The sequence below is a fragment of the Stegastes partitus genome, unplaced genomic scaffold, assembly GCF_000690725.1.
Source record: "Stegastes partitus isolate 25-593 unplaced genomic scaffold, Stegastes_partitus-1.0.2 Scaffold1456, whole genome shotgun sequence".
NCBI classification, from domain to species: Eukaryota; Metazoa; Chordata; class Actinopteri; family Pomacentridae; genus Stegastes; species Stegastes partitus.
The window spans coordinates 109,518-137,511 of record NW_007579187.1 but is presented as its reverse complement, the minus strand read 5'-3'; the positions used below and the strand labels follow the sequence as shown (position 1 = coordinate 137,511).

Here is a 27,994-nt window from a genome sequence, read left to right as displayed (position 1 = left end):
GGGTGACGTCACGGTAGCTACGTCCATCTTTTATACAGTCTATGGGGAAAACCTAAAGAAATCATCCAAGATATCAGAAAGAGAATTGTGGACCTCCACAAGTCTGGTTCATCCTTGGCTTCAATTTCCAGATGCCTGAAGGTTCCACGCTCATCTGTTCAACAATTATACCCAAGTATAAACACCATGAGAATGTCCAGCAATCACAACGCTCAGGAAGGAGACGGGTTCTGTGTCCCAGAGTTGAACATGTTTTGGTGCAAAATGTGCGTATCAACCCCAGAACAAAAGCAAACGACTTTGTGAAGATGCTGCTGAAGCTGGTAAGAGAGTGTCATTATCCACAGTTAAACAAGTCCTGTACCGACATGGGCTGAAAGGATACTCAGAAAGGAAGATGACATTACTCCATAAAGAACATAAAAAAGCCAGATTACAGTTTGCAAATGCACACACGGACAAAGACCTTAATTTTTGGAGACATGTCCTGTGGTCTGATGATAAAATTGAACTGTTTGACCATAATGACCATCTTTACATTTGGAGGAAAACGGGAGAAGCTTGCAAGCCTGAGAACACCATCCCAACTGTGAAGTACGGGGGTGGCAGCATCATGTTGTGGGGCTGTTTTGCTGCAGGAGGGACTGGTGCACTTCACAAAACAGATGGCATCATGAGGAAAGAACATTATATGGAAATACTGAAGCAACATCTCAAGACATCAGCCAAGAAGTTAAACCTTGGGCGCAAATGGGTCTTCCAAATGGACAATGACCCGAAGCATACCACTAAATTAGTTACAAAGAGACTTCAGGACAACAAAGTCAATGTTTTGGAGTGACCATCACAAAGCCCTGATTTCAGTCCTGTAGAAAATGTGTGGGCAGAGCTGAACAGATGTGTGGAGCAAGGCGGCCAACAAACCTGACTCAGTTACATCAGGTCTGTCAGGAGGAATGGGCCAAAATTCTGGTAAACTATTGTGAGAAGCTTGAGGCAGGATACCCAAAACATTTGACCCAAGTCATACAGTTTAAAGACAATGCTACCAAATACTAGGAAATAAATGTAAACTTCTGACTTTGAAAAAAAATTCTCTAAAAAATTTTTTTTTGTCATTATTCTGACATTTAGCAAATAGAAATAATTTTGGTAACTCTAACTGACCTAAAACAGGAAAAGTTCAGTCTGATTTAATGTCTGATAGTGAGAGAAAAAAAAGGTTGTGTGTCTTTTTATACAGTGTATGTAAAGTTCTGGTTTCCACTGTATGTGTGCAACTTGTTACCTTGTTGTTGTATAATTAGTCCAATTTGAGTCCTAAGATTGTCTCAGGGGGGTTCCTCTGTTTAATCAAGCATTAATCAAGGTATAACAAGCTCAAATGTAGGGACAGCAGTGTGGTATGACACATTTAGCCAGACCTATGTCTTTTACACGCAGTACTTTTTTACTTGAGTACAGTATGAGCCAGAGCTGGCCTTTTCAAACAACAGATGGCAGCAGAGAGCCTTTGTTTGGACAAAAGACACCCCGTGTTTGTTGGAAATTGCTGATTGTTGGATGCGTTGGAGGCTGTATAATAATTGGGTTTTGTTACATGGACGTACTTGAATGGCAGCATGTGCAGTGGGTGTTACCTGATTTTCATAAAGGTTCAGCCCAGTGGCCTGCAGGATCAGTGCAGGATCACTGGTGTTGTGTGATGAGATTTTGTAATCATGCTGTGGCCCTGCCCTATAAGTAACTGATACGTCACACCTTACGCGCTCCCAGCTACCATTAATGTGCGCGTCTCTCCAGATTTACTACCGTGTTGGAGAACAACAGGGGCATCAACGAGAACACTGGCGCGCAACGGGATGCTCACTTTTTGTTATTTATTTTGAATTGTGGATTAAATGTGGACACTTTTTTCATGTGCTTCCCCGTGCATCAAGCTCATGTGTTGACTTGACTGGTTCCTATACTATGTTGGGAATCTTTAAACAGAGAAAAACTTTGATTCACCTTTACGCGCACGTCTGTTTCAGTCATTTTTGAGCTACAGTCCTGAGCGCAGCCTCCTTTGGCAGCTTTCAGAGAGGTGGGAGTGCACCGGCTGGAAGATGTAAGCAGCTCAGCGTGGCCAGTGTTTTCTTCAGGTCATCGCAGGTCTGTAAGGTGTTGGTGACCGCAGCAGCAGCAGCAGCAGCACATGACGGCTGATTTATCTTGTTTACCTTCTGAGCATCAGTGCGCATCCCCCCACCGCCTCACTGATTTACTGTNGATGGATGGATGGTTGCACAGGCCTGTATGTGGCCATATACACCCATTCATCACCTGTATTAATAATAATTAATCCTTGTTCAAATCTGTTCTTGTATCTTAACCTATAATTTGCAGTTTTAAGGTAAAAAAAACAGTTAATTAGAGACACACCTCTGGCTGTATTTTAAGTCACACCTCAAACACGCTGCTTGCTTTTGTGACAACATGGGAAAACCTAAAGAAATCATCCAAGATATCAGGAAGAGAACTGTGGACCTCCACAAGTCTGGTTCATCCTTGGCTTCAATTTCCAGATGCCTGAAGGTTCCACGCTCATCTGTTCAACAATTATACACAAGTATAAACACCATGAGAATGTCCAGCCATCATACCGCTCAGGAAGGGGACGGGTTCTGTGTCCAAGAGTTGAAGATGCTTTGGTGCAAAATGTGCATATCAACCCCAGAACAAAAGCAAAATAACTTGTGAAGATGCTGCTGAAGCTGTTAAGAGAGTGTCATTATCCACAGTTAAACAAGTCCTGTACCGACATGGGCTGAAAGGCTACTCAGAGAGGAAGAAGACATTACTCCATAAATAACATAAAAAAGCCAGATTACAGTTTACAAATGCACATTAGTGACAAAGACCTTCATTTTTGGAGACATGTCCTGTGGTCTGATGATAAAATAGAACTGTTTGGCCATAATGACCATCTTTACATTTGGAGAAAAACGGGAGAAGCTTACAAGCCTGAGAACACCATCCCAGCTGTGAAGTACGGGGGTGGCAGCATCATGTTGTGGTGGTGTTTTGCTGCAGGAGGGACTGGTGCACTTCACAAAATAGATGGTATCATGAGGAAAGAACATTATGTGGAAATATTGAAGCAACACCTCAAGACATCAGCCAAGAAGTTAAACCTTGGACGCAAATGGGTCTTCCAAATGGACAATGACCCGAAGCATACCGCTAAATTAGTTACAAAGAGACTTCAGGACAACAAAGTCAATTTTTTGGAGTGGCCGTCACAAAGCCCTGATCTTAATACTGTAGAATATTTGTGGGCAGAGCTGAACAGATGTGTGGAACAAGGCGGCCAACAAACCTGACTCAGTTGCATCAGTTCTGTCAGGAGGAATGGGCCAGAATTTATCAAACTATTGTGAGAAGCTTGAGGCAGGATACCCAAAACATTTGACCCAAGTCATCCAGTTTAAAGGCAATGCTACCAAATACTAAGGAAATGTATGTAAACTACTGACTTTGAAAAAAAATTCTCTAAAAAAAAAAATCTTTATCATTATTCTGACATTTAGCAAATAGAAATAATTTTGTTAACCCTAACTGACCTGAAACAGGAAAAGTTTAGTCTGATTTAATGTCTGATAGTGAGAAAAAAAAAAAGGTTGTGTGTCTTTTTATACAGTGTATGTAAAGTTCTGGTTTCCACTGTATGTGTGCAACTTGTTACCTTGTTGTTGTATAATTAGTCCAATTTGAGTCCTAAGATTGTCTCAGGGGGGTTCCTCTGTTTAATCAAGCATTAATCAAGGTATAACAAGCTCAAATGTAGGGACAGCAGTGTGGTATGACACATTTAGCCAGACCTATGTCTTTTACACGCAGTACTTTTTTACTTGAGTACAGTATGAGCCAGAGCTGGCCTTTTCAAACAACAGATGGCAGCAGAGAGCCTTTGTTTGGACAAAAGACACCGTGTTTGTTGGAAATTGCTGATTGTTGGATGCGTTGGAGGCTGTATAATAATTGGGTTTTGTTACATGGACGTACTTGAATGGCAGCATGTGCAGTGGGTGTTACCTGATTTTCATAAAGGTTCAGTCCAGTGGCCTGCAGGATCAGTGCAGGATCACTGGTGTTGTGTGATGAGATTTTGTAATCATGCTGTGGCCCTGCCCTATAAGTAACTGATACGTCACACCTTACGCGCTCCCAGCTACCATTAATGTGCGCGTCTCTCCAGATTTACTACCGTGTTGGAGAACAACAGGGGCATCAACGAGAACACTGGCGCGCAACGGGATGCTCACTTTTTGTTATTTATTTTGAATTGTGGATTAAATGTGGACACTTTTTTCATGTGCTTCCCCGTGCATCAAGCTCATGTATTGACTTGACTGGTTCCTATACTATGTTGGGAATCTTTAAACAGAGAAAAACTTTGATTCACCTTTACGCGCACGTCTGTTTCAGTCATTTTTGAGCTACAGTCCTGAGCGCAGCCTCCTTTGGAGAGAGAGCGCGGCAGCTTTCAGAGAGGTGGGAGTGCACCGGCTGGAAGATGTAAGCAGCTCAGCGTGGCCAGTGTTTTCTTCAGGTCATCGCAGGTCTGTGAGGTGTTGGTGACAGCAGCAGCAGCAGCAGCAGCAGCACATGACGGCTGATTTATCTTGTTTACCTTCTGAGCATCAGTGCGCATCCCCCCACCGCCTCACTGATTTACTGTATGCTGGGTGTTTGCAGCAGCCGCCTTCTCACTGGCTGATCTCACAGCCTCCAGTTTGGTCTACATTCCCTCCAAAAACAATATGAATTTCGACCAGATCCTCTCTGCTATCGGCGGCTATGGCAAGTATCAGAAAATTCTGTACGTCTGGATTTGTTTACCTCAGATCCTACTGGCCTTCCACATGATGGTGAGCATCTTCACCGGGGCCACTCCGCCCCATCAGTGCCGGGAGAACTCCAGCTCGGCAGCAGGGAATCAGTCCCTCAGCCCGGCTACACTCACCCTGAACTTCAGCCTCGCCGACTCCTCCTGCTTCTCCTCGGATGTCCAGCTGGAGGACAACCGGACTGAACGCGTCCCGTGCGGCCACGGATGGGTCTACAGCAAAGACACTTTTCAGAGCACCACTGTCACAGAGGTACAACAGGAAGATAATGTGCAAAAAATACCTTTCTGTTTGGGTTGAAGAGTAATTTTAATTAATTTAAATTAAGCCTCTTATTATCTTGGGGGCCAATTTGACCCCATTCAAAGTTTAATGTCTCTCTAGACATATTTTTTTCCATTTTATTTAAAGGGCTAGTTACACATAAACTTGGGTAAAAATTTCAGTCATGATGATTTTCTGAAAGTTTAAATTGCTGGGGTCAAATTGAACCCAAGGATAAAAGATGTTAGCAAATTTGAAAGTAATAGGAAGGTTAAAGCAAACTGAAGTGTGGGAGCATTTCTTGCAATATGCTTAGTAAGTTAAGTGTTACAGAACAAATCCTCCTTGTCACATGTCTGGATTCAACTCATGTGACATATTTCGCCAGGATATAGTTCACACTTCCTTCTTTAGAAACTCCTCAATGTGTTTGGCAGCATGCTTTGGGTCATTATAATGCTGGGAAGTTCCTCTGCTGAGAAACTTCTGTATGCTGGGAATCATCTTGTCAGCCAGCATTATGTGCATTATGCTACATCCTCAGGTATTCATGGTGTCAACTATAAATGTCATCTTCCTAACACCATTTGCACTCATGTAGCCCCGAATCATCTCACTCCCTTCTGCGTGCTTCACTGTCAGGACTATGCATTCACTGTCCTGACCAGGTTCTCGCCAAAAATGCTGGACCCCATTAGATCCAAGCCAATTTGTTTTGGTCTTAGCTGGTCAAAGAATCTGCCCCCAACACCAAACATTGACGGCATCCATAAAGGTTGACATCATGCACTGTCCTACTGAGCTGTCACAGAAAAATGTAATTTCCAACCTCTATGAAGTCTGCAACACTTGCCTGTCTGTCTTGTCAGAGCCAGTCTGTTAAATTAGTGCACTGTCTGTGATTTTAATACTCCTCTGGCAACTTTTTCCACATGGAGCCATGATGCAGACATGCTTCATCATGCATCTGCAGAAAGACTCATATTATGTCCGTGATAATGTGTTGTAGTGTTGCATGTCCACCGGGTGACCCCACCTTGGTACCAAACAAACCATCAGTATCACAAGGAGTAGCATTCAGGCATAAGTGGAAAAATGTGTCGCCTCCATAGGCACTCTTCTTTATATAAGAAATAAATGTGTGTGTGATCCAGTAACAGTGCAGAGATCGTTTGCTTTTCCCATCTACTAGTGGGACCTGGTGTGTGACAGAGCCGGGCTGAACAGTCTTGGGTCGTCCATCTACATGTTTGGCCTGTTGGTGGGATCTGTGGTGTTTGGAGCCATGGCTGACAGGTAGGCTCTGCAGCTCTCTTTCTGTCTGCAGCACTGAACCAAAGCCTACTTCATACAGATACAACACACAGCCAGATTCTCGGCATCAAAGTGTGGCTGCAGGGGCAGACACAGCTGGAGTGCTTGGCATGTGGTAGCTGTGTGTAAGTAGGGCAGTTGACACAGCATGCTGATTTAGTTCAAGGGCTAAAGATACACACAGCGATTTGACGGAAACCGTTTCTTCCTAATTGGACCAACCTTTCCCGCAGGTGATGTTTTGGGCCTCAGGCATCATTTGAGAAATTTCTAGGTCATCAAAAATGTTCTGTGCTTCTTTACTGGAAGTGATGGAAAAGACTCTGCGATAGCATTAAATGTTCATGGGACTCAACAACTCTCCTGTACTTCTGAAATTCCTCAAGGGGCCATCCCATTCCAGCTCAACAGGAGTTCAGAACTTTTCCCAGTTCTTGTCAGGAAACTTCTTCCTCACAAATCACTTATTTTTCTTTGGATTGGGTTGAAATTTGTGCTAAACACACAAGGAACACTAAGGATAACTTCCAATTAAATAGTTTTTACTCAGTGTTATAGAGTAAACTGAATATCTCCACCGGGTTTCACTTTATTGCAACACACACACACATACTTTCTTATTAAACCCTGATCTGATACACTATCTAGTGATGCTGGTTCATACAAACAAGTAGTTTCTGTTCGCAGCACGTCCCACAACCAGAATTACAGGTTAAACCATCTCTTTTTTTGCCTCTTTGTTCCACATTAGATTTTTGTGCCTTCATCTGTAAGCTGACACTCTTCACAATACTCTCATGTCCAAGCTTATCAGCATTCATTCCCACTTCTATCTCATTGAGATGTATTAATAATTCACACTTGTTTTCCCGTAGAGAGCAAACTCATGTCCATCTCTTGTCTCTCTGTGCAAAGGTACGGCCGGCGCTTCGTCTTGCTGCTGTCCATCGCTATCCAGACCGTGTTCGGAGTCGCTGTTGCTTTTGCACCGAACTTCCCAGTCTATGTGATTCTTCGCTTTGTAGTTGGCACCACAATATCTGGAGTCATCATCAATGCTTTTGTGCTTGGTACTAACCAAACACACACACTCAAACACAATCATTTGAGAACACTGCAGGGGCAGAAGTACAAGGATTCAACTGCGAGAAAGACTTAGTAGTTAGGTAGAGCAATTAGAACATGTCTGTTAAACACATTGCAGTCAGGTGACGTGTGAATGATGTCTCCTTCTCAGTGTAAGTTGGAGGTTTGCCATTATTAGCGCTTAGATTCGTAAAACTCTTTTGAAAACCCATCAGGCTAAAGAAAACTAAATAAAAATGAAACGTTACCAAACTCAAAGAAATAGTTCTGCATAATACACTCAATCACTATCTTGTAGTGCGTTGAATGCGGATATCGATGCCACTCTTATATCCATCCATTTTCTATATCCGTGTGTGCTGAATATAAATAATATATATAACATAATACAAAGTTAAAGCCAGCAGTTAGTTAATTGTTTCCCAGTTTCGCAGAAAGTCAATGACAATAGAACTATCTCACACATAACGCCCACCTGTACAACCATATTTTTACACTTTATTTTTTGTACAGACTAAACAAACGAGATGTAACGTGTGTTACTGAGCTTTAGAGGTGCTTGCGAGTTTTTTTGCATTACCCGTTGAGAGATCTAGTTGAGTCAGTCTTTATGCTAAGCTAACTGGCTGCTGCTTTAAGTTTCATATTTACACACATGAGAGCAGTATCTGTACTCTAATATAACTCTTGGCAACAAACTGTACTGACCGCTGTGTTTTAAACAATAAATGGACAGATTGGAGGAAAAGACTTGGACAGCAAGGACACACTCAGTGAAGATGTAATGCAGGTTGAACATATGAAAGCAGGATATTTATCATGTATGGGAACAGATGTTAGTAGCAGGCACAGCTGCACTCATCTTATTATCACGTATCCATCACACCTGCAAACGCGTTATTTTAATGTTGCTTTTGCAAAACCCTTGTCGCTCTTTCCTTGACCTAAAAGCCCCGAAACATCACCTCAGTTAAACCCAAAACCCTCCTCTCCTCTCCTCTCCTTTCCTCTCCTCTCCTCTCCTCTCCGTACAGGTACTGAGTGGACGTGCACTAAGAGACGCATGATGGCAGGTGTCGTCACAGACTTTGCCTTCGGTCTGGGTTACATGCTGCTGGCCGGAGTGGCATATCTGATACGGGACTGGAGAAAATTACAGCTTGCGATATCAGTCCCAGGCTTCCTACTCGTCTTCTATATATGGTGGGAAATTCAACTGACATCTGAACATTAGGTCCACTGTGTGTTCGAGCAACAATGTCCTCTTTGTGATGCTTATTTTCTCCTCCACCACTTTCTTGCCTCTGTCCCCTCTGTCCTAAACATATTCCTTCTTTCTGTTTGCTACTCGCTCTCTCTACCTCCTGTCAGGGTGGTCCCTCAGTCTGCCAGATGGTTGCTGACCAAAGACAGGAGAGAGGAGGCCATCGCACTCCTCCGCAAAGCAGCACTTGTTAACGGCCGGGTCTTACCGCCTGCTGTTCAGGTGGGCCTCTCTGTATTTTACGCTGTCGTGCTGGATAAGCTGGTAAAGTGGATTTACTGTCTGTAGCATGATGCAGAATGAAAACGTTTGTTTAAAAGACTGGGTTAGGAGGTACTCTGTATTTTGATTACAGTCAACAAATCCCATGAAAAGAACCTACCCAATAGTCAATCCATCTATTTATTAGATGTACCAGCTTTATGTTTTACCCTGAGAGGGTCTTGGGGAGCTGTAGTCTATCCCAGCTGACACCAACAGAGACCCTGTTCTCATCTCTCCATTTGTCCGATTGTATCGATTCCTCTCCTCACTTTTTCCTCACTCCTACCAGAGATGCAAGTAGAGGAGGGGAGGAAAGAGACACAAGGAGTCAAAGCAACTGGCATTTAACAAATTGAGACATCCTTGCTTCACAGCTAAACATGAAATGTGGCGCAGCTGCAACATCTGTTTTGTTGCAGCCTGCTGGTGTGTTTTAAGATCAGCAGAACAGTGTTCATGACAACTTACAGCACATGCAGTTATAATTCAATTCACAATGGGGAATAATGTGACAAGAATGTACTTGTGTCGTACATGTTTGGCTTTTTAATTCGCGCACACATGCAAACGTGCTGTGGCTTGACACACAAAAGATGAAAGTGAAGACTGACATAAAGATAAGCACATGATATATATTAGCGTACATACACTCACGTTACAGTCCTGTTCCTACCACGCTTTGTATATTTTAGCTGTGTGTCTCGTCTCCTTTATGCATTAAATGTACCAAGGAGATTTTAGAAAAGGATTCACTTGTGCTCATAACTCCTCCTTAAGGTGATGAGTTGAGATCAATTTCCGGTCCAACCATTCTTGTCTTTAGAATGTGGTAGAAGACCAGAACCTTTCTGTTCTGAGGGAACAGTAACCTCTGCACCAGTGAGCTGCCCTTAGCCAATAATATTTTAGTCTATTTCTCCCTTAGCTGAATAAGCCTAAGTGTTTGCGGTATCCAGCTTAAAGTCTATTTTATTCGTACTGAAGATACAGGAGCTGATGTACGTCTCTTTATTATATACATGTTAGATGTAGCTGCAGGGTGGTGCAGTTGGTAGCACTGTTGCCTCGCAGCAAGAAGGTTGCCGGTTTGCGTCCCGGTGGGGGAAACCGGAATCTTTCTGTGTGGAGCCTCCGTTAACCTCCTCCTCATTAAGTCATGCTTCTTGGACACATAGATAATGAACTGAAGCAGGTAATGAACACTGGCTATATAATGAAAATTAAAAAATCATCAAGGTTGTCTTGCACAGTTAGAAGGAGACGTAACCTTTAATCAGTCTTCCATCCTTCGTTGCACATGTTCTTCCATTTGTTTCTGATGATTGTCAGGTTCATGATGTCAGCAACTATATATAAACACCTTGTTAAATATGGTTAAAAAGTTTGAATAAAAACAAAAAATAACCCCCAAAAACCCTAGATTTTCACCAAAAAGGATCTTTAAAGAATTCTCTATAGATTTGGCAGAAGAATAAAGAGGTTAAAATCTTCATCCTAGGGCTGCAGGGTGGTGCAGTTGGTAGCACTGTTGCCTCGCAGCAAGAAGGTCGCCAGTTCGCGTCCCTGTGTGGAGTTTGCATGTTCTCCCCGTGCAGCGTGGGTTCTCTCCAGGTTCTCCAGCTTCCTCCCACAAGGTCCATAAACATGTTGAGGTTAATTGGCGATTCTAAATAGTCTGTAGGTGTGAATGTGAGTGTGCTTGGTTGTCTGTCTCTAAGTGTAGCCCTGTGATAGACTGGTGACCTGTCCAGGGTGACCCCTGCCTTCGCCCTAAGTCGGCTGGGATAGACTCCAGCCCCCCATGACCCTAGTGAGGATAAAGCGGTGTATAGATAATGGATGGATGTTAGACGTAGTGTTACACACCCTGTGAGCGTAGTAAGAGCGTATAGCAAGTGTCCTGCCTTATTGTTATTCCTGACTATTCCTGACACACAAATATAGCTTCAGGGTGACTAAAGCAGCTGGTTGCTTTAGTTTTTTTCTAAATACTCCTCAAACAGGACCAACAAGTGTGTTAATTTGGGATTATTTTCTCACAAAATAGCCCACACTGATATTTGTAGCAGTATGATGATAAATAGCACTAAAGAGCTTCAGTACCCATGTTGTATGAAACAAAGGAACTATGTCGTTTGTTGAGGCTTCTAAACATCCATCCCTTATCTATACACCGCTTAATCCTCACTAGGGTCACGGGGAGGCTGGAGCTTATCCCAGCTGATTTAGGGTGAAGGCAGGGGACACCCTGGACAGGTCTATCGCAGGGCTACACTTTAAGACAACCAAGCACACTCACATTCACACCTATAGACAATATAGAATCATGTGTTTTCTGTGTGAGAGGAAGCTGGAAAGAACATGCTGCATGGGGATTCTCAGTTCTCCCCAAACGCCAAGCAGAAAGATCCCGGGTGTCCCCACCGGGATGTGAACCGCCTTCTTGCTGCGAGGCAACAGTGCTACCAGCTGCACCACCTTGCAACCCGGCTTTTAAACAATAATCGTGATTTATGGAATAGAAGATTTATCAAAATCAGTCTTACACAATGCACTAAATGTCATTGTTGGTTTTAGTCTTTAATGAAATGCAACTTGAAAAATATGAGCTGCCACCAGCCTTACACTTACGGTTCTGATTTACTTGTGAATCCACGTCAGGTCGAAAAGTGTGAGCTTTTCATTAGAGGGAAGCAAAATGCCTCGGCAGTGGATCTTCTACGGACGCCTACAATGAGAAAGAGATCCTTCATCTTGTTCTACCTCTGGTAAGTCGTGTTTGTCACGCTGACAGAGGGGAAAAAAAATCAGTTCCCTATACCTTTTACCTCTTCACACTCTGTCCCTTTCGTCGACAATCTCAGGTTTGTGAATGTGCTGGTGTATTATGGCTTCGCACTGGGCGTGTCCAGGTTGGGGACGAACCTCTACCTGACCCAGTTTATTTTTGGTTTGGTCGAGATCCCGGCTCGCTCCCTTGTCCTCATCTCCCTGCCTTGGAGCCGCCGATTCTCCCAGACTGGCTTCATGGCTGTTGGAGGGCTCGGCTGCCTCCTCATGCTCACAGTTCCTGCAGGTAAACGCTGTGTATTTGTTCTAAGAGGGATGAACTGATCATCTAATGCATTTCATAATGTAGATACATTTTCTCTTTCTGTTGCAGGACATCCTAACGTCCTGACAGGTTTTGCCATGGTAGGGAAGTTTGGCATATCAGCTTCCTTTGCTGTCATTTACGTGTACACTGCTGAGATATTCCCCACCGTGCTCAGGTAAGACTCGTGAGTTTTTCTTAACTTGGCACTTTTTCATTCCGTTCAAACTGCTGCAACTTTTGTTTCCTTTATGTACTGACAGGCAAACAGGACTAGGTGCATCCAGCATGTTTGCAAGGATGGGCGGTATGTTAGCACCTATTGCCAACATGCTGTTTAACCACAGCCCTACAGCACCCCTCATCATCTTCGGCGCTTGCTCATTTGTAGGTGCACTCCTGGCTCTGGCACTGCCCGAAACTGCCAACATGCCGCTTCCTGACACAGTGGAGGATGTAGAAAAGTGGGACAACAGGTACTAAGACATGGCTTCTGGATGGGATTTGTCAGATGTTTTGTCAGATCGTGAAACAAAGTACAATGTAAGGTCAATGAAACTGCATTTTTCTCATCTCAGAGAGGAGAAGAGTGTTTGCGTTTAATTGAAATACAAAATGATTTCCTTGTTTCTTTTCACACTTACAGTTTATGGGCTCTTTTATCAGTCAACTTTTTAAACATGACCCATTGTTTGCTCCAGTGTTAAAATAGCTGTGTCTACTTGGTGTTTTGTCTCCAGCAGGTCGCCTAAAACCAAGGACAACCCTGATATGTGTGAAGATATTAACCAGTCAGCAAGCAGCACAGAGAAGCAGGAGCTACAGCATCCAGCTGGCCAGGCTTAACAGTGTGATAAAGGTTGCACTGTCTCACTAATCTCACATTATGCTGCTGCAACTCAGATACCGGACACACTATTTACCACAACATCCTCTATGCAAGTACATATCTGATTATAAGCTCTATGCAAGAAAGTCAACATGATCTTCCCCCAAATGTTTATTTCAATTCTAAGAAGTGGTTTGATATATTTTGTATATGTGGGGACATTAATTAAGTAGTTCCCCATAGGGCTTTGCAGACACACAAACTGTAGAATTGTATACACCAATCTGCCACAACATCAAAGCCATCTACTGTGTGTTATTATGTTCATCAACTCCACAGACCCCTGAAGGTGTTCTGTGGTATCAGGAACCAAGATGTCAGTAGCAGATCCTTGAAGTCCTGGAAGTTGTAATGTGAGGTTGTCAGGATCTGACTTGTTTTTTCAGCACATCCAACAGATGCTCAATCAGGTTGGGATCTGAGGGATTTGGAATCCAAGTCAAAACCTTGAATTCCTTGTTTCACCAGACCATGCCTGAACAAAATGTGGCAGATTTGTCGTTACGCTGCCCCATATGCAGCAAGCTGCAATGCACCGCGTTCTGACATCTTTCTATCATAGCAGCATTAAGGTTTTCAGCAATTTCTCCGACAGTAGCTCTTCTTGGGGATAACATGGGCCAGCTTTCCATCCCCACGTACATTTATGAACCTTGGGCGTCCATGACCTTGTCACCAATTCACCACTCCTTACCTTAGCTAGGTACTAATTACTGCATACGAGGAACACCCCACAACACTTGCCATGTTGGAGATGCTCTGTCAACTACTAATCCTGATTTAACTTTTGCCAAAGTCACTCAGATCTTCATGCTGCCTACTATTCCCATGACCCACACGTCACCTTTCAGGGATTGACTGTTCACTTGCTACCTAATTTATCCCACCCCTAGGTACCATTGCGACGAGATAGTCAGGTTACTTAGCCTGTCAGTAGTTTGAATGTTTTGGCTGGTTGGTGTATATTTATATATCTTGGGTCCAAAAATACTTTCTAAACCTGTACTGATTTTAAGAATAAAGTTGGATAAGAAGCTGAACACATTGCCACTGTCTCTCTAATGCAGTTCCTAATAGTCCTGTTGAGCAGCTATTTTTTTTTCAGGACTTATTACCTTTTGTGCATTTCATAAAAACTCCTAAAATATTTTTGTATGAATGTGTGTGAACTGTCTCTGGGATGTGTTTGTTGTATCGTAATGCTGTATTGCAAATCAATGCCTCATCTTTTATTATATGTTTTCAAGCCAAGACAAATGAAACTATTCAAGTGAGTGCATGTACTAGCTAACTCTGTTGTACCTAATGTAGCCTTTTGTTTGATGGCTGCACTTAGTTCAGTTTTGTATGTAAAATTTGGAATGTGACTGATCAGCATGTGAAAAAAAACGTGGTTTTAGCATCGTTTGTAGGGGTTTATTCTTCTTCTATTTTACTAAAGTCTGCTCAACTGCAAATCGCTTGTGGCTATGATGACTTGGCTCTGGAAGAATGCAGTACATTTTAGAAGTGTTTAAGGGCTGTCATTGTGTATATGAATTAGTGATGCACTGACGGAAGTGCAGGCATTCACCAGAAGCGCAGGTCATGTAATATGCTACTATAAAGCTGTGCTGATACTCAGGGCAAAAGGATTTAGCTTTTTAAAAAGTCTATTATTCCTTTAGCAAAGCTATTTAATAACTGGTTACCAGTTGTTCCACTGCATGGATCTGAGAAAGCATGCAGCATGTGGTTAGTTAGATGAATCACAGATGTCACTGAAGGCTGTAAATGGAAAACTTTTCAGATTTTTATTGCAATGCGTTCTTGTCCAGTGCATTTGAATAAAACACAATCTTAAAAACAAAAACAAAAAAACAGTGGAAATGGTTAATAAAATGTACTGTGTCTAATTAAAATGAAGGCACTGTGTGTTTGGGCCTTCAGCAATACCATTAAAATTTAAAAGTGGATTTGTTGTGCGTGCGAGTTGAGGCATTTCAATCTGATGCAATAACTGCATAGAGATTAGTACAACATGAAGTGTCACTCGGTCTTAGGCACTCAATTTAAATCACTTTAAAAATCCCCTAAGGGCGAATTCTTTTAAGCAGTTGCTTAAAATTGTGGCAGCTTTAAAATGAAGTAAAAAAAAAAAAAAGTAAAGTGGCATCAACAGGAACAAAGCAGCATTAACATCCAGCAATATACACAGAGGGGACACAATCTATGACAGTGTAACATATGTAGCATCAGTAGTGACGCCACAGTTGTTATCTTTCATAGACATGAGGATGTAGCCGTCATTGCCCCAGTAGGTGGACCAAGAGTTCTTTATCAACCAGTATGGCTCCCCATTCAAGCTGCCGTATCCCACTGCAAGCACAGCGTGGTCCAAATCATCTGGGGTATTACCTGAAAAACACAATGAAACATGTTCAGCTGTAGTCAGAGAAACGCTGCTGGAAAAAGCATTTAGCGCCACTGAGGTGTGAACTTACCGCAAGCAGGTTCGTAGTAGACGCCGTGGCTGTAGAACACAAATGATCGATGTGAAGCATCGATACTGACGGCCACCGGTCCGTTTTTGAAGAGAGCCAGCTTGAGCGCTTCTGCATCACCTGATGTGACGTTAGTGTAGCTCTGGATACCTGCAGTAAGCTGGGATGAGTTCTCGTGGCAAAATCCATTCTGTCGAGAAAGAGACAAAACAGGTGAGACACGAAATTCATAGACGGTTGCCAAGTTCATGTGCATATCGATGTTCTTGTTCCACATATCTGGAACAAACGTCCAGACAACTGCAGGTCTGTTGAAACTCTCAGCTCCTTTAAATCAAGGACAAAAACTTATTTATTTACTGTTGCCTTTAATTAATGACTGTCTTAATACAGCACTGCACTGTCAGTCTTAACACTGCACTGTAACTTTTAAAGTGATTTTATTTTTCTCTTTTATCTGAGTTTTAATTTCTTTGTTTTTATTTTCAGAAAATTTCACATTGATTTTATTGCTTAAATTGTTTTATTTTTATGATTTAAACGCATGCTTTTAGTGTCCACCGTTGAAATCATCTTTGTAATTAATTCCTAAAGCACTTTCAATTGCTTTGTGTATAAGTTGTACTGTATAAATAAATGTACCTTGCCTTACATACAGAGGACATTAAGCAATAAAAACATGGAGGGTTGTATATGTAGAACAACAGGGCGTTCACTGAAGACCAAAACACAGACTGAACACCGGTGCTTTTGAGACACAGAAAGCAAATCCATTCTTTAAACTTGTGTAAGAAAATCAGTGAATTCAGCCAACTGAAGTATCTGATAACTGGGCAACAATGACACTCTTTTAGAAACTGTTACGCTGACTGTGAATCTGAAGGGAAAAATGGCTTTCGTGCGACAATGCTACATTTACAAAGCTGCACTGTACTGGTGGAAAAATGTCCTAACATGCCGAAATGTCTTTTTTTCTAACCATAATTAGGAGCAGATTGTTGGAATCACATTTCATAGAAACTTGTAAATCCAGTAGTGGTTTAACCCTCTGAGCACGAGGCTATTTTCAGAGTAATTTCCTTAATTTTACTTCAAAGCAGTTATCTCATTATCGTTATAACTGCTCGACACATGACGATGCTGGAGCTCCTTTTCTTTAAATCAGTCTCGTCATTTGCAACGACAATACAGTTTCTATGTTAGCCTTTATATAAAGGGGGAAATGCCTATTATTAAACTGAGATGTTTTTATATGTATCTCTCATCATAAAAATGCTGGCAGTAGATAAACATGTATTCTTGTGCAGGGGACATTGTCTGGAATCTGGTAATACCAGAACCACAATGGTAGAATACTGCATGACTTTGGAATTTGAATAAAATACTGAAAAACTACTGGAAATAGTAGTCTACTGAAGACACACGCTTGTCATCAATGCAATGACAAGCAAATACACTACTTTTGTGTTTATTTTCCATAGAAAGTGGGATGTAATGTCAGTTCTTTGTTGGGGAAAAAGCAGACATCTGCTGTAAACTCTAATGTCACACAGAGAAACAGCTAATATCATCGGAAAGGGTAAGTTGTGAAGCAACAGCAACGGTATTATGTGTACAAATATGGAACAAGCGTAATTACAAACGCTTCACTCATTCTTGTGGTGCAGTATGTGTTCCCAATATTTGCAATGACGAGTTCAGGAGTAATTGAGAGAAAAGGGTGTGGAGATGGATGCAGAGCTGTATGCAAAACCATGATTACATTTGAATGTAACTTTACATTTCTTTTGTTTTGTCTCCCTAACAGAAAAGCAATTGGCAGCATTGGGAAGGCCAAGTCGTACAGTTTCATTAGATATGCACGCCACCTTACTGTAATAAGCACTTCATGAGTGGACTGAGAAGAAGGGATGAGAATATGGATGCAAATTGTATCTGTGGGATTTAGGAGTCCTCACTTGAGTCTTGCTGCCTCAGTTGAAACATCAAATGAGCTTTCAATATTGTTCTAAAACCTTCAAAGTTGTTTCACTTCTCAACTATAATAAAGCGGTTTTGTTCATCCTTTAAGAAAAAAGACCACAATGTGTTTCAATGCAGTGCTGTTTCAAAACTATCAGAGATTTTTTTTTTTGCTTCATCGTCATGAAATCCTCTCACCATTCCCATATATGCTCCGTAGGTTTCTGTGGTGGCGATGCCTCCGTGTTTCATAATCCACTCATACGCTCTCCACTCCTCTCCTCCATCGCAGCCGTTATTACCAAAACCCCAGGAACAGTCCACCAGCATCTGCTGAGACAGAACCTGCAGGGAACCTGTCTGAAAGACAAAAGAAGAAATTTATTATTACCCACCCCGCAAATTATCAACCTGTTGTGACTTGCTGCATATGAATCAGACTATAAACATAATGCCACCTTCAGTGTTATAACGATTCACTAACTTCTTGTGACGAAACTATTCTTCAGGCGTGATTAAGTAACTTGTTCATTCATGTGTTTTGTAACAGTTGCCAAAGAACACTGTAGAGCAAATCATGTTTGAGTGGTTCACAATGCAGCAGCCAGGCTTTTACAAACACTAAACAAACCCGCATATTGGTCCACTCACACTGGCTTCCTGCATCTTTTAGAAGTAGCTCAACATCCTCCTGATCAATTCAAAGCTCTCCATGGCACAGCACCTTCTTGCATCTCTAAACTTATAACCAATTAGCCTGCACTAAGATTACTCAGACCTTCAGTCCATCCATCCATTATCTATACACCGCTTAATCCTCATTGGGGTCGTGGGGGGGCTGGAGCCTATCCCAAATGATGAAGAGATATTGAGGGTTTAGGAGGGAAATAATTAGATTAAAGGTTATGTATAAAAGCCAAAGAGTTCATAACAAAAAGACAGACTAAAATATACACAAGGCTTGAGATGGAAACATTTTTGCACCAGCTGTTATCTACAGGTTGCGAGTGAGACGCTGTGAGATCACGAAGGAGTAAATGTACAAGCGGCCCCTGGGGAGCGGCTGTGTTTATGAACCTGCCTCAGAGGACGTGGTTGCTGCTTCATGCAGGTCACTTCCTGCTGCTGCGCTGCGCACTGGCAAAGGTACAAAGACAAACTGCTGGGGCCTCACAACATTACTTTCTCGTCGCCAAATCAACTTGTTCCTGCAATCACTGCAAAACAATCAGGAGTATTCACCCATAGAAAAGACTCAGCGGTCTCATTAATTTGATGGCTGACATATTACTTTAGGAGCTGAAAATTCTCATAAAACTGCCAAATATGGTAATAAGGGGGGAAAAAAGGAAAAGAAGTGAGGACATAATTGTTTTAATGACCATCCACTCTCCTAAGCGTTTCGTCCAGTTTTCTCCTGTAGCGGATCAACTACGTCCTTATAGAAAGTAACCACGCATATTTACTCAGATACTATTTTATGCATCTTGACCTCTCCAATTCAGAGGCAAATATCACAAAATACATTTTGCCTTACCATATTGTCCAAATAAATTCACTTGCAGGTTCTGATTTGCAATACTACATAAAATAAATCCAGACATATTACTAAAGACTAAAATAAGACCTGACTGATCCCCAGGTGAAAATGATCCAACCTTCCAGCATTCAAAATGCAACATAAAGCAACAGAATCCATTTTGATCCTGTCACGCCGTCTGCACAAAGATCATGGGAGGAAATGTACCATGAAAGTCTTGCTTACATAAGTTAAACTGTCATTAAATACATGTCAAGACACGCCAACAGAGCTATGTATTTGGTCATGGATAGACTATGCTATGACATAATGCACCGATTAGCTCCAAAAGAAAACTACAAAGACACGACGTGGTTTATGACTACAAAGTGAATCCTGAAAGTGGAAACTCATAATTAAAAAAAACAAACATACTTTCTTAGTTATACTTGGAGGAACATTTTGAAACTCAAGCGGTTGTGGACTTATTTATTCTAATGATCACTGTGGAATCTGTTTTATGGGATCAAAAGGGATTCTGTTGCTTTGTGTGCATTTGAGAATAAACTTGACCTTCAGGCTGAACTCTGTGCAGAAATAGGTTTTGTTTAGTGTTATCGTGACATGCAACTACAAACAGTTCAGAAGTTGCTAGTTGGCTTCTGTATATCGAGTACTTTGAGTTAAACTGTTTTAAAAAGTTTCCTGTCAACCCACTTTTGGCACATTGAAATTTGAGGCTACGTTTGGATGACAATATGGATGGCTTATTTCTCACCATGTCATTGATTTAAATTCTGCAACACTGTGGATCGAATAATATCAGATCTTTAAGCACTCATTAAACAAAGAAATTGATCAGGCACAAGTCAAGCAGTGATATTCCTGAACCATGTGTAGTTTACTGTTTTATGTTTTACCATCAGTAAATATTTGATATATTTATTTTACATTTTACAAAGACTAGTTTAAATATTCATAGTTTTGAATGACCCATCTATTTTATTTATGGATATTCAGCACAGTGAGCAGTTTTATTATTTAAAGCAGATTTTGTACTTGACTTAAATTTTAAATGCTTTTGCTCGTCTAAAAATCGCTCCTTTTATTTCAGTAAAAGCTCTGAGCATTTCTTCCACTGCTGCATCTCAGTCTGTCAATTACACAGTTATTGAGCAAGAGACATAATCAAGAGTGGTGTGCGTGTGAGAGGGAGTCGAAGAATTTGGTCACTTCAATGGGGTGCCATCAAATCCCATAATAAACCAGTCCTATGTTTGGATCATGTTGCTAGGCAACAATGGAGAAGGAATGCCTTTGAGCTGAGGATGGAGGCAGTCCAACGAAGACATTCACTCAGTCTTATTTACTCACAAGCACAGTCAAGCCTGTCTAACATGAGTGAAAGTGGCACAATGACTCATGTAGGGAACCTGCCCTTGCCCTGAGGACGAGGACTTCTCTTCATCCAGAAGGATACTTTTCTTAAGCTTAATCAAAAACCTACNAAGTCAAGCAGTGATATTCCTGAACCATGTGTAGTTTACTGTTTTATGTTCTACCATCAGTAAATATTTGATATATTTATTTTACATTTTACAAAGACTAGTTCATAGTTTTTACATCCACAGGTTCCTGATGATTTGAGCTTGAATGACCCATCTATTTTATTTATGGATATTCAGCACAGTGAGCAGTTTTATTATTTAAAGCAGATTTTGTACTTGACTTAAATTTTAAATGCTTTTGCTAGTCTAAAAATCGCTCCTTTTATTTCAGTAAAAGCTCTGAGCATTTCTTCCACTGCTGCATCTCAGTCTGTCAATTACACAGTTATTGAGCAAGAGACATAATCAAGAGTGGTGTGCGTGTGAGAGGGAGTCGAAGAATTTGGTCACTTCAATGGGGTGCCATCAAATCCCATAATAAACCAGTCCTATGTTTGGATCATGTTGCTAGGCAACAATGGAGAAGGAATGCCTTTGAGCTGAGCCTTCTACAGGATGGAGGCAGTCCAACGAAGACATTCACTCAGTCTTATTTACTCACAAGCACAGTCAAGCCTGTCTAACATGAGTGAAAGTGGCACAATGACTCATTTAGGGAACCTGCCCTTGCCCTGAGGACGAGGACTTCTCTTCATCCAGAAGGATACTTTTCTTAAGCTTAATCAAAAACCTACACATAAACTATTCCAGCCAACTGAATGAATACAGATTTTTGCATTTTTCACAAACAGAAAAATGCTTTCCTATGTGGAGGATTTGTAATATCCTCCCATCATTTCCTGAATATCTACAGTAATTATATTTTCATATAAACTCCATAATGGTCATTTTCAATTCTTCATATTAAATTGGTGTCATTTGTTTCCAGTTTTGCATGTTTCTAGTGTTGGTGTCAGGAACACATGTCTCCTCATATGAACATAATTCAATCATTCTTTTATCACCTTTGACAAATGATGTCCTTTTCGAATTTATTTTGCTGTATTTTTCTGCCTAAACAATCTACTACAGTATTAAAGTTTCATTTTAAATATCTAGGAAGCTGCCACTGATACGTTTACACCAAGCGTAAATGCATTGCAGACAAACTAAACCGTGACCAGATGAAGCACCGTGGTGAACATCTGTGGCTTCAAAGGGCATAAGAAAGTCGCCTCATCAGTTAAAATCACTGGAATGGAGCCAGTGACTGTTTCATAAGCTGCTTTTTTTTATCCTTCTTACCTTCATGAAGAGAGCGCCCTCTACTGCTCCAGTGGTGGCAAAGCTCCAGCAGGAGCCACAGATGGCCTGGTCCTTCACTGGGGTCACAGCACCTGGAAGGGCAGAGTGTGGGGTAAAAACTGGATGCCCTGTCAGGTAGATGCATCTCAGGCAAACTATTTCAGACTTCTACGTACCATAAAGCCTCCAGTCAATCGAGTCTGGTACTTGGACTCCTTCATAACTTCTGGAGGGGAACGGAAGCCCTCTGTTTGGTGTCTTTCCTCGTTTCCTTCCCCTCATGGTTGCCAGCTCTGACATGCTGCGATCTGACAGGGAGTTCAGTGCCAGGGAGAAGGACAGCCCAGCTCTGTTCTTAGAATGGATGTACCTGGAAAGAAACCAGCAACCACGTCATCAGAGAATTTTTAAAAGTCATCCACATTCATGCTGTACTGCTTTTAAGAATTCAATGTATTATACGGAAAAAGTATCTGGTAATGCTGCAATGTCACAATTCAGTTTTAAATGTTCCTCTCACCGGAGATTATGAACAAATGCATGCTCCCTCTCCTCATGCTCCTTTTCATCGCTGTACTGACGCTGGAACTTCTCCTTGAAATGCTTGAACATGCCCTGTGAGTGACCTGATGCTGAGGTGTGGATGAGATCTTTCATTGGATTGGCCAACATATGGTGCTCCACTCCTGGGCCAGGAAAATCCCCACAACTCATACCTACAGAGACAAAAACCATAGAACATTAGCGTTTTTGTTTTTTTTTTTCTTTCCTGTGATTATTCTAAAAGGTAGGTTAGGTATGAACCTACAGCTGGCACACAAACCTTCAGGCAGAGAGAAGACTTTGGGGTCCACATGAGTGTTGAACTCCTTGTAGTCCACCAAGTATTTATCATAATGGGACCCCAGCAGCGTGTTGTATCCCATCATCTCATAATGGATTGGAGTAGCAGTCCCTTCTTTGCCATTTGCACCTCGCTCTGAATGCGTCACCCACAGAGTATACGTGTTCTTTTTGTTACCCACAGTGGTCACATTCTGCCAAACTTCACACAGGGAACCTCCGTAGTACTCCATTTTCAGGAACTATAAGACAAACATGGAAGAACACAATGAAAACAACATATCTAATCCTTTCAATAGCAACATGGTTAAGTTAAATGTGTAACTACGGAACAATAAATCTGAAAACTAATTGCTGAAGGTGAATGTTGCACATGTTCCTTAAAAAGTGCTGTGGTTTTACAAGTCCTCAGCGTCACTGAGTGTTCGCAGTGTTGCAAGATTGTGAAACTGTGGAGTCACACGAGCACAATGATCTTAAATCTCACACATTAAAACTGCAATCTCTCTGGAGGATCTGCTTGCCTCAGTTCACCACAAAGTTTGCATATCAGAGTTTCATAGTAGAGACGGTGATCGTTGAAATGCAATACTACAAACGTAGCAGCTGAAGGAGCCGCAAAATTTTACATTTAAAGTCTGTCTCGTCACAACAGGGGAATTAGTTTATCATGTAGCAGCTCTTTTTCTGTAAGAGTTTTTCTGTTTGCACACACCTGGAAGCCCTGCACATCGGGCAGTGATGCTTGCGGTGTGACAGCTTCATCCTTTGTTCCGTTAGCCTGGAAGCACTTCATCACATTTTTCTCCACCTCTGTGGTCTCAGGGGTGATTTTATAGGCAACGCCAAACTGCAGCTCCGACCCCAACTGGTACGTCGAAACCTGGCCTGTTGACAATCACAGCGAAGGATGTTAAACTAACATTTTTAACACTATAAACAGTGTCACCCTTCTTTTACACATAAAATGAACCCAGTGTAGGTCACCCGTCTCCCACTAATTCATTCTAGAAATAATCCTCTTGGGGAAATCCTTCAAAATCCTGTTCTAAAGTTTGCTGTAGTGGGGTGTTTATTGGTATTCTGGCTACTGTGAGTTAAGGCGGGGACAGTATGTTGATACAATGGAGATTAATGGGTGGGGGTTAGCACGACAGTTTACAATGAACAGTGATGAGATTGAGAAGAACAACAAGGAGCTGACAAGAACAAGAGGTCAAAACATTTGATTAGCCTATAGTCACATCAAACCCAAGATGATTAGCAACACAGCAAAAAAAAATGTGGCTTTTTCATTGTTGGTATGCATCCATTGGTTCTATTCATTATTTGGGACGCACACTACCAGGTCTTTGAGGGGTTCTTGCTCACTACACCAGCACTAAGACATTATAGTAAATCTTTCAAAGTTATTGTAGAACAAAATGGCAGATTTGCACAATCTGTTCTCACTCAGTGACATATCTAATGCTACAGACTATTTGCTTGATATTTTATCGAAACTAGATCCTGTGGAAAAATGCTTTCAAGAATGCATAATGCACTCAACAATCAATCCTCTGATACAGTTTTAGGGTCTCCACTCACAGGAAGAAAGCTGCCCTGCCACCCACCTGATTTGGCTTTATGTATTCAGTATCTGCGCAATCTTGTGACTCTGCTTTCCAAATATAAAAATGTTTCTGCTGTTGCAACAAAACATTTACCATCTTCCTTATCTTTTTGTGATCATAATAACTGTACCATAATGGGACATCTGAGTCAAGTTTACACAGAATAACGTCAAGCCTTCGTCAGGATTTTAGGTAAAAACACCATTTCGACAACAGTTTTAAGAAGATCCAGCATAATAGGGACTAAAAGTCACGAGTATGTAACATGAGTCACCAGATCAGGTTCTTCAATGTTGCTTATTCTGCCTTTTTTACTTCCTTTTTTATGTGCTGATTTACGGTCTGCTCTCTTTCCTCTGCCACAAAAGGCTTTTCGTTTCAAATCCAGCCAAGCAGGGAAAACACAGAGTCAGGTTTAAGAGAAACAGCCACGGGTCGTTGGGCTTCTTACCATGGTAGTAGTCTAATCGGCTGGACTTTGCCGCTAGGTCTAACCAGGCCTCAAATGGCTCTTTAATTTCAGCGTAGGGCAGAGAGATCACACCTGCAAAGGAAATGTGAAATGTTACTGTAGTCAGGCCAAAATCCAAGGACAAAGAAGCACTAACATACCTGGTGTTTTTACTGCTTACCTTTGACATGATAGGTGTTCCCAAACTCAGGAAGGGACGGGACTGCTTTTCCCTCTGTACCTGGAAATAAACACAAAAGGTGGAGAGATTGCTTAGGGAAACTGTGTTTTTAGCAGTGTAGCTGCCCTTATGTGTCATGTCCCTTAAAGGACAATGGAGTAATATGCAGCCCTATTCTAAGACAATGCACGTGACTGGATTGCCAGGAATACTGATAGCTATCCCTGGACATTTGCTCTCCTGCACTATTTACATAAGATACAGTCTGCCACAGAAAGTGGGAATTTCAGCATATGTTGTAATCTTTCTGTCACACACATATAGCAGAGTCTGAAAACCTGTTAGTGAGTAATTTTATTGGCCAATATACCAAGGTTTCACCTAATCAACGCCATTGTGTTTTAGAGACCAGTTAGGTTAGTTGTATAATTGGCAGAAAGAGTTCAACAAAGGTTCAGTTTTGTCCAGTAAGGTGGTGTAAAGCATATTAAATGTGTGCCGAATTAAAAGTAGACTATATAGTTTTATTTGGGTTTATAAGCCATATTGAAAAGATGTACATGGTTTTCTTGATCATCAAATACACTTTAAATTGACAGGTTTTGACTGCTGTTCGGCGTGGTCTCCCACAAGTCAGCACATATTGGAAAGTAAAACAGAAAACCTTCACAGGAAACGCAGGTTACACCGCGTGTGTTCCCTCCAGCTGTACAGCCACTCAGATCTGACAACATTATTGAGCAACTTGAACGCTAACGTACCTTTTCTAACAATAGCACTATGTGTTAGCTGCTTTCATTGCACTGTAACGGTAGCTAGCTGGAAACATGATGTAGTAAAATGAAATGTCATCACTTACCAATGGCAGCCAGCAAAAGAACAGCTGCAATGTACCAGCACCTCATGGTTTCTGCTGTGAGCTATGAAATAGAGGACAGAAAAGCAGTCAAGACTAAAAGACAAACAAGTTAAAAACACATGACTCTGCAGGACACTCCAAACAACTGATTAAGCAGAGAACCAAACATTAAAAAGTTACTGACGCTCTCTTTCGACCAATCGCACTGCGGCAAGGAGGAGCGTCCACCAATCAGAAACAAGAGGCGGGCTTTAGCGGAAAGATGTCATGTGATTTGTGTCATGTGACCTGAGACACCTATGGTCATACAGTTCTGGACAAGGAGGCACAGAGCCAAAAACATTAAGGTTTGTTGAGTGCGCTCATGATGTTTATGACTAATCTTGAAAGTATTAATGTGCATTTATTTGTATTTTTTGTTTTTATTTTTACCGCAGACAGTGAACAGCTGAGCCACATACATGACACTGAAAGGACAGGTGTTAGCATGACTCAACAAAAAAACATGCAGATTTGTTAGAATTAAATTCAAAACGTTAAAAGTTCATTCCTGACATATTTTTCTCGAGTTTGGCCAGATATGGGGAAGAAATAGTTGCTCTAGTCTTTCATTCACCATCATCACCAAAGTATTATGAACATTCAACTGCTTAGACTCCTAACAATTTACTACAGCCAAACAGTTGGACTGCTGTATTTAATTTAATTCTACATCTACAAGCTTTGGACTAAGACATTATTAAAATGCAAATCATTCTACGTAGCCAAAACTGCCATAATGCAATTCCTTCTTAAATCCCAGTATTGCAGCATTTCAACCTTAATGTTTAAATGAAACAAGTACATTTGTAATGTTTTTTATTTTTCTGTTGTACAGCACTTTGGGTCAATGTCTGTTGATTTAAATGTGCTTTAGAAATAATGGTGTCTCGAAAGTAAATTATGAGCAGACATGATATTTATACTATATGTCCACAGTTTACAAAATATCCCTACATTTTCTCACTTATCTCCGATGTCCAGTCAGTAGTGATTAGTGAGTTAACAGTTTGGTTTTATGTTTTAATGTCCATCTGCATTTTCTGATGCCATCCTGTAAGAAAATCTCATTTGTGCTGCTCACAGCTTTGAAAAAAAATGGCATTGAAAGTGTATCACTTTTTGTCTGAATAAATCATAGCAGGATTAAAGTTTAGCTCAATATTCATTTCTTTCTTCTTTTTTTTTTTTTATTAAGATGAGGTTTTGGCCCTCTGATTGTCATCAAGATCAACTGTAACAGTAAGACCAGATGGTTTGTTATTTTGACCCCCACCCTGGTAACATGTCTGATGGTGATTAGATCATCATGCTCCAACACTGAAGTGAGAAAAACCAGCGAAAGGCACTCAGCTAATCAAAACTATTACTAACTTCACATTTACATACAATCTTTTCATGAAATGTCTTCCAAAATATTAAAAACACATTAATTCTGAGAAGATTTTAAACAGATAAGGAAAATGCTTAAATATTAACTTTAAATGAACACAATAAACATCCAGACAAAATGTCCAGAGAATAAGGAAATACTTATAAAACTCTATTTTCAGGCCATGAGGTTTTCAGATGGCAGCTCTAATAGTGTAAAACATCTGAATTGCCGGAGTGATAATTTCTCATTTCTTTTATATCTTAGAAAGTAAACAAGGTGCTGAAATCCAACAAAATGTCTTGCGACTGGATAACTCGTGTTTTTGCTTCCAATTGTGCTTTTATGTTTAGCAATATACATTTTTAGTGCTCTACATGTCGTTCTAACATCTGACGCATCACAAGAGCAAGTGATGATTGACTCAGTGTCACATGAGATAATTCATTTATACTGACTTCTTTACCTGTGTGAGGAAGAAGCTGTTACAGCGGTAGGTACAGTTACTACGGCAGCCGTTTCCATCAGGGATTTGTGCTAAAGTACCTTCAGCTGCTACTAATTGGGAAGGAAGTAAATGTGAGTGTACAGGTGGTCTCTGGGGTTTTTACATGTCTTATGAAAGGCTGTTATCAAACACATCCACAAGCTGAAGATTAGATTCTAGAATATGTCTCTTTACATGTTTAGCACTGAACTCTACCACCTAATTAAATGAATGGTTGCAAATCATTTTTGTTTTATTTAGACAAACTTTTAAGTTTTCTTTTAAGTTTAATCGTGAGTTGAGTTGACATAATAATATTGGTAATTACATCAGCTGAATACTGTGTGTAATTCTCAAGCTTTAAACTCAAATTTCAGTGTTAGTTC

The 27,994-nt window shown here is 41.1% G+C and overlaps 2 protein-coding genes across 3 annotated transcripts; one reads left to right on the top strand and one right to left on the bottom strand.

Moving 5' to 3' along the window:
• The first annotated feature begins 4,591 nt into the window (after positions 1-4,591).
• Positions 4,592-15,022, top strand: LOC103370638 (solute carrier family 22 member 6-B). Of its 2 annotated transcripts, none has more exons than XM_008299758.1 (10): positions 4,592-5,144; positions 6,349-6,452; positions 7,386-7,540; positions 8,591-8,759; positions 8,928-9,042; positions 11,746-11,852; positions 11,949-12,160; positions 12,248-12,356; positions 12,442-12,654; positions 12,922-15,022. In XM_008299758.1, exons 1-10 carry the CDS (start codon positions 4,806-4,808, stop codon positions 13,022-13,024), a joined length of 1,626 nt encoding a protein of 541 aa, XP_008297980.1. In that variant the 5' UTR covers positions 4,592-4,805; the 3' UTR covers positions 13,025-15,022. The 2 variants fall into 2 exon arrangements, with proteins under 2 accessions (XP_008297980.1, XP_008297979.1); XM_008299757.1 differs by having other exon boundaries at positions 12,919-15,022.
• On the bottom strand, positions 14,846-25,853 carry LOC103370639 (digestive cysteine proteinase 2). Its single transcript, XM_008299760.1, has 11 exons — positions 25,711-25,853; positions 24,852-24,911; positions 24,671-24,763; positions 23,322-23,494; positions 22,587-22,848; positions 22,284-22,479; positions 21,940-22,133; positions 21,764-21,855; positions 17,711-17,872; positions 15,551-15,740; positions 14,846-15,464 (listed from the first exon to the last, which is right to left on the bottom strand). Exons 1-11 carry the CDS (start codon positions 25,754-25,756, stop codon positions 15,277-15,279), a joined length of 1,656 nt encoding a protein of 551 aa, XP_008297982.1. The 5' UTR covers positions 25,757-25,853; the 3' UTR covers positions 14,846-15,276.
• Between the last annotated feature and the right edge of the window lie 2,141 nt (positions 25,854-27,994).